Here is a 7,318-nt window from a genome sequence, read left to right as displayed (position 1 = left end):
AACGAAAAAATTTAATGTTTGGATTCACACTGACAAGACATTCAAACAAGGATTCAAACAAAGACATGATTGATATGGTCTTCAGTGCTTGGCAAGTTTAATTCAGTGGATCCTGAGTGTACCATTATCCAGGTGTACAATGGTTTGTACCACAGACAAATCAATGCACTAGAGCGGATGCTATTCAAATGTTTAGTAGAAATACTGGTAACAAAAAAGCCAACTTTATTGCCCAGTCACAGTGATTATTAAAACTGACAGTCTCTCCATTTCTCTGAGGTTGGGTGGATTGGTCATACTGTATTATCGCATAAATGTGAAGAGTCCAGTCTCACTGTGTGCGCTGCTTTTAAGACGAGCAGCACTCAATTCACACAATTCCTGGGAGCTTGTCAATTATATCCACGGTGCAACTGAAGCTAAACACAAAACTAAACACATTTAACAAGAGTTGTGATTTATACACATTATACACACAGAAAAATAACTTGAGGTTTAGTGTTTGTGTTCCCCGGTTCTTGCTGTTCCCCCGATATTGTAATTGGACAATTATTGTACTTAAATATATCCTACACATTACTGGAATTTAGAGAGGAGATGGGTATGGCGTTCATTTCACCTTGTGGAAGAGCCTGTGTGCTACCTGTAATGAGAAAAAGGATAAGTATCATGAATGGCAGTCATAAAAAACCGACGACTATTCACTGTGCCTTATGTACAGGGCAAGAATGACAGTTAAAATGTAAGATAATCACAGTACTTGCCTTGAATGCACCAACCAATGCTAACCAAGAGAGAATCAGTAAATGGTGTGAACTCTAGTCAACAGAAAACTGAGTAAATGGGGGTAATGGTCACATTATACCTTGGGGATCATGTGATACCTGGTATCGTTATACTGAAGCAGCCCTACAATTTTTCTCTTAACCCACTGTCAAAGGCAGGTTTCAAATGTTTGGAGGCATTTTTTCAAACCTAAAGTTGCAACTGTGCTACTGCGGGAAGTTCAAGTTGTATAACTGACGCATTATTTACATTGTTCATTAAAAGGTAGGGTAAGTGATATTTTTTGGTTAAAGTGTTGGTTCAGATTTTTGGACTTAAAGCTGTAGGAAATACTTGCCATTAATATAGTGGTTGCATAAGTATTGATTGCCTGAGTCCCACTCCCATGGTGGGTATTCTGGTCTGGTTTTGGTGAATATTAGGGGGGGGGGGGGCATGCACTAAAAATAAACAAAGCCACAAAACTAGCATAATTTGTATTGTTGACCTATTTCTACCATAGTGTGACCTTTGTTCAACTTTGACCCCTCTGTCACATGGAACTATGGTTTTGTGCTGCTGCTGGCGTGATAGTGGACACAAAATAGTTCCATGTCTGGTTGGAATAACGTGTTCCTTCCACGCGCAACGTCCAACCAGGGAAACTCCCCCGTCAGGTGTAAAGGAGCAACTTGGACACTCAGGCATGAAGGAAGCATGAGTTCAAGTCCGTTGCTCTTCCCTTGTCCCCCATATATGGGACTAGGTTGACGGAGGGTGTGTAGAGCCCACGATCACATTAGATAATTGACACTGATTGATATTAAAAAAAAACAATAGTTCCATGTGACAGGGGTCAAAGTTGAACTAAAGTTGCGCTATATGGATAGAAATAGGTCAACAATACAAATGCTAGTTTTGTGGATTCATTTATTTTTAATACGTAGCCCCCAGACTGGGGGCCGGAATGACTTAATATTCACCAAAACAAGACCAGAAGTCCCACCACGGGACTCAGGCAATCAATTAATACCTTTGCAACCACTATATTAATGGCAAATAATTCTCAGTTACTCATTATTTCTCTCTCAAACTATCATTTGGCCCTTGAGGATGGCTTGCAGTCTTATTTATCTCCTAGTTCTTCACACGTCCTTCGTCTAAACCTCGTCTGTCCCACTCCTGTGCACAACAGTGTTGTTTTTGGCAGCAAATTTCTATTTTAGTTTTAGTCATAGTCTCTTGAATAGTTTTCACTTAGTTTTAGTCACATTTTAGTCACCTGGAATGTGTTAGTGTTAGTTTAGTTTTAGTCGACTAAATGCCATGAGATTTTAGTCGACTAAATCTGTAGACTAAAATGTATTTTGGCGGGCCTTGATGCCGTCGTAATGGCTGAATTGACACTTTCTGAAAATAGCCGATCTACAAGCTCAACTTGAGCTTGTAGATCTGCTATTTTCAGAATGCAAACAAGCGTACAACGACTTATACTGGATATCTTGTCCACTAGTCCCTTCCTAACATTTCAGTCTTGTTTTTATTCGTCGACGAAATTGTCAGTATATTTAGTCATCATAGCATAGGGCCGATTCATACTCCTATTTTACCACTGTTTCGGCGCTGTAGTGCCAAAATGATTTCGGCTCATCAGAAATATTCAGTAGCACCGAAGAGCCGACTTTAGGACGGTACCCGCCCCCCCCGAACCTCAAATGACGTCACATTGTAGGCACTACAGAGCCGAACCGACTTTTATTTGGCTCTAAAATAGGAGTATGAATCGGCCCTTAGTTTTCATTTAGTTTCCATTTGTAGTTTTTGTCAGTGAAAAAAAAAGGTAGTCGACGAAAACAACACTGGTGCACAGTACAAACTTACACAATGGTCCCGTGCGTGCAAGAAGTCAAACAGTTCCTCCGTGCAGTCCTCCAGCGTCTGGGACCTGGAGCCCACCCGGTCTGCACACGTCTCCAGGCGCTCCTTGAGGTGGGCACAGTGTGACGTCTCCGCACACTTGCCTCGTATTGTTTCTAAGGGGTCCTATTGGGGGGACCAAAAGAGCATACATAAGGCCAGTGAAGGGGGGGAATAAACTTAAACTTCTAAAACAAAAGTTATTTTTCATTAGGACAGCAGTTGCCAAACCTTTTTGGCCATGCACCCCCGTTACCTCCTGACCTACATTAGCTGACGCACCCTCCCACATGGAAATATAAATTGCATGAGCTATATAGACACATACTGTACATTTCCTATTTAACCACATGTATGAACCTGAATATATATATATGCAGCATAGCCGGCTATATTCTGCATATACTTGCCATATATTGGCATAATATGTTAATAATACTATAGCACCACCATTAGCCATTTCATGTCGCGCACCCCCTAGAAGGCGCCCACGCACCACAAGGGGTGCACGCACCACAGTTTGGGAACCACTGCATTAGGGCATAATGAAGTCAGTCAAAATACAGAATTCTAATATTTTGACTACACGTGGATTATACAGCCTTTTTTTCAGTTCAGTTATTAATGTTAACTACAGAAGTGGTAACAAAATAATTATTTAATTTAGATGTGTAGGACTCCTAAATATACAACATACTGTTACAATTGCAATTACTGTTACGTAACGGTGACTAATGTTCTATCTGCACAAGAAAATGATGCTGTTCAAATATACCACGTGGCACAATGGATGTTATGTTACAGTGTCAGAAAAAGAGCATGACTCTTCTCAACACCTGATAAGGTGCAGTGAAATACGAGCGATGGCTATAGGACTGTCACTGTACCCTATATTTAGGCCAAGAATGATGTGACATTCGTAATGTAAGAGAATCACAGTGGTTGCCAGTGAATGCAGCATGAACCAGTGCTACTCAGTGCAAAACCCTAACAGTGACCTAGCTCTGGTCCATAGCTCTAATGTGTTGCATTTAGAGCTATGTTACCGATGACTTCCGGGGCTCGCATGAATGCAGACCAACCAGCCTCTCGTCTTTAGCGTAAATAAAAATAACGTTTTTGCTACTCACCAAATCAAAAGGTGGGTTGTGTCATTATAAAGCCTACTTTTCTTAGTGGAAGCACTCCGAGCCCCCCACCACACGTATAAACGTATAAACCCAGAAAGGGATTTCTTTTGTCACCGGAGGAAAGTCGAGAGTAAAATACTGTAGCTCTAATTGCAAGCTATGAACCAGAGCTAACAGTGACCCTAACAGGAAAGAAGAAAATAACTTGACAACCATGCAAGAATCATGCCTCAAAGAGTTTCGATTATGCAGAATTCAGTTGCTTTTAACTCAAAGAATGGAAGCTTGTCTCTTCAATATGAAGACCAACAACAGCACACAGAGTAGGTGTTTGTCGATTTTTAGACAGGAGCATACTAACACGAACACTAACCCTAACCTAGGGGACGGGTGGGCGATATGGTGATAAATATCGTATTGTGATAAAATGCTTTTTCAGAGATATCGTATATATCGTGATACAGTGAACGTGCATTCTTCTATGATTTGCAGTTCTATACCTTAATTTATACTTTTGTAGAACAACGGTTTCATTAGCCAAAAATTATTTTGTTCTAAATGTTCTGTTACTCCTTTAGCTTTTAGTTTTTGCTACCTTATAGGTGTTTCTCACCCACCTAGTGGTGAAAAATATAACTTCTGGGACCTCAGATTAGTAGCCTGCTGCTAACGTTGAGGGAACTCAGCTACACAAATCTCAGCTACACAAATCAGCCCTAATTGTTTTCTTTTTTTTTTTCATTTTCAAAAGCTTTTCCATGTTCCAATTAAAATAATTAGTTCTGGAATCCAAAAGAGCCTAATTAACTTTCATTAATTGGACTATGGCGATGCAATACGGACTTACCACCATGTCTTCCTCCTCTTCCTCCTCCTCCTCCTCTTCTTCTTCCTCCGCTGCCTCCTCCTCCTCTGCAGCCTCCTCTTCCTCCGCTGCTGCCTCCTCTTCCTCTGCTGCAGCCTCCTCTTCCTCCTGAGACAGTGAAAGTTTGAGTAAATTGAATTACACTGGTCTTAAATGGGCTTAAATGAGAAAGACCAACATGTTAGATACACAGTAATCTCCTCTTAATGTACTCATGCAGCGTACACATGTAACCATTGTACTCCGGATTATTATACAGTGTTCATGTATATGCTTATCAATTCATTGTCTTTCGTTGACATTGTCAGACACTGTCAAAACAGACATGAAGCAATATTCACATATAACTATATGTTGTTAATGTATTGTACATGCAATGCCAATTATAATATAGGTGGGGCGACATGGAATTGGGGCTACCGTACCTGTTACCCACTCCTGTGTGCCCCATGATCCAAAAATAAGTTTATGTTCAGTCCTGCATTCATTTCGGCCCGCCTAGCCCTGAAACATGACTGTCATAATCATGAGAACCATGGCTATTCGGGCCCCGTCGGTCGGGTAGGAGAATTTTGTGTGTGTGAAGCTCGTGGAAAAGTGGCTATATTTGACTAAACACACGCTTTCTGCCAGAACTTTAAAATGAATCGCAGGAATACAATTAATTGGGGGTCAGTAGTAGTACAATACAGTACACAGAGACACTACCACCCCAGCAAGCACGGTCTGGGGACCTGGACGAATTAGTGACGTCTTGATTGGGGCCAGATCAAGTCAAACCAAGACTAGTCAGATCTGACCCAGAATGTCATCCGATTTCAACCAACATAAATTGTGCTCACTAAGACGGACTTCCCTGGATGATTCAGAGAGAGTCCAATCAAAGCCGGATCAACTTAAAGTCATATCATAACTGGTCACATATGGCCTAGAATAAGCTATATTATTTCAACTGGTGAAGACGTCCTGGAAATTATGTAAAGATCATCCCCACGTCTATAGCCTAAATGTTTTGATGAATTGAACAAGGTGGACCCTCTTGTAAACACAATGCTTTATTGGGTCGTCCACTCACAGTTAACAGTCTTGAGTTGTGCTTGAAATGTACTGTCATTCTGCAAACTTAATACATATTTCAATCAATCAATCAATCAATCAATCAATCAATCAATCAATCAATGTGATCTGGCCTAGTCCTGAACGTCACCGGAGTCACCGGGGGACGTCATCATAACGTCATTTTTGGCTTGCTGGGACAGTGAATGTCGCGGACACATGCAGGAGGTCACAGGGGAGATCTATGGCTGTGTAATTAATAATACATGACATGTCTCAATGTCTGTAGCCTAATATCCAGATTGTTAAAAAAAAGATAAAGGAATAGAATAGCTTCTGATTCAGAAGCTATTCTAATATCACAGCCATTCCAGGGCTAGAAGGAACTGAGCAGCAAAATCATGGCAGTACAGTACACAGTTGTTACTTGTTAGTTAACTATTGGTTGGTATGTGGGCACATTTTCAACGCATACATTCCAGGATAATGTCATACCTCGTCATCGGGATCGTCGTACGTCACCATTTTGTTTTCAAAAACCATATTTACAGTATAAAATATCTGTCCGTCTGGAGATAAGTGTCAAAATTCGGCTGTAGGACGTGCTTAGGTCACACGCAGGAACCCACTAGAACGTTTCGCCGGATATATCCTCCTATTGGCTGACTCTGACTTAGCTCAGTGGTTTTGCTCCAATCATCGTCCTAGGGTTGGTTTCAGAGCCCGCCCACGTGACGCTAGGACGCGGAACCTTTGTTTTGGGCCGAGCGGCCGACGGAATACTAAAACTGCAGCGCGGCAAGATGGCGGCGCTCATGGACACCAGATTACTCCTGAGGAAAATCAAGGATTTACGTTGTCTAACTCCAAGACGAAACCGTGTCAAAGCCAAATGGGTATGTAAAGAAAAACCCACTATGCGCATGATGACCTATCACTGTGGCATCAGTCAATTCAATTCAATTCAAAGGAGAAAACATGAGAAAACATGCCAAAGCAGTTTACATTGCCAAAGCAAGTGTCACAAAATCACAAATACAATAAAAACAGTACTGTACTGTTGGAAGGGGTACAGCATTTTGTAATGCTCAGCTTAGCTATGTCACATTTGCATTGATTGAAATATTTATTAACAGTTTGCAGAATTACAGTACATTTCAAGCACAAACTCAATACAAAGACTATTAACTTTGAGTGGACGACCCAATTAAGCATTACACTTGTTTACAAGAGGGTCCACCATGTTCAAGTCATCAAATCATTTAGAGACTTACAAATAGACACTTCTATATAGTCAAAGAACATGCATCGTATATAGTATAAAGCTTTTTTGGAATAGCAGCATTGTTTTGCAGTCGCTTTGGGACAAATAGCAGCATTTCTTCTCGGGAGGACCATTTATATAGTATACAGAAAACTCAGATTTAAGATCTGTTTAAACTAAAGGTCGAAGCTCTGTGTTTACATGTGCAAGGTCCAGCGTAGCCCTAGAATGTCTCTGTTGTTAACTTGTTACATACAGGTGTTAGTTACAGACCAGTGAACACTGTCACTTTTCTTTCACATTGCACTGATTGAAATGGTC

The 7,318-nt window shown here is 40.9% G+C and overlaps 2 protein-coding genes across 3 annotated transcripts in view; one reads left to right on the top strand and one right to left on the bottom strand.

The window, feature by feature from the left end:
* Positions 1-69: 69 nt before the first annotated feature.
* Positions 70-6,347, bottom strand: LOC310870051 (cytochrome b-c1 complex subunit 6, mitochondrial-like). 2 transcript variants are annotated; one of them, XM_083781074.1, is made up of 4 exons: positions 6,229-6,347; positions 4,660-4,785; positions 2,647-2,808; positions 70-643 (listed from the first exon to the last, which is right to left on the bottom strand). In XM_083781074.1, exons 1-4 carry the CDS (start codon positions 6,274-6,276, stop codon positions 611-613), a joined length of 369 nt encoding a protein of 122 aa, XP_083637200.1. In that variant the 5' UTR covers positions 6,277-6,347; the 3' UTR covers positions 70-610. The 2 variants fall into 2 exon arrangements, with proteins under 2 accessions (XP_083637200.1, XP_083637201.1); XM_083781075.1 differs by having other exon boundaries at positions 4,660-4,782; positions 6,229-6,333.
* Positions 6,348-6,532: 185 nt separating this feature from the next.
* The window catches only part of LOC310871127 (5-cytosine rRNA methyltransferase NSUN4-like), a gene marked incomplete at its 3' end in the record, with an annotated part of 117,463 nt that continues 116,677 nt past the window's right edge, over positions 6,533-7,318 (top strand). Inside the window, exon 1 of the mRNA XM_083782616.1 lies at positions 6,533-6,629. Coding sequence (XP_083638742.1) covers positions 6,537-6,629 — 93 coding nt within the window. The 5' untranslated portion in view covers positions 6,533-6,536. The remainder of the gene's footprint in view (positions 6,630-7,318) is intronic.

This window comes from Protomyctophum parallelum, assembly GCF_964188405.1.
Source record: "Protomyctophum parallelum genome assembly, chromosome: 14".
Taxonomy (NCBI): domain Eukaryota; kingdom Metazoa; phylum Chordata; class Actinopteri; order Myctophiformes; family Myctophidae; genus Protomyctophum; species Protomyctophum parallelum.
Note: the sequence above shows the minus strand (reverse complement) of the source record. Positions and strands in the feature narration are given on the sequence as shown.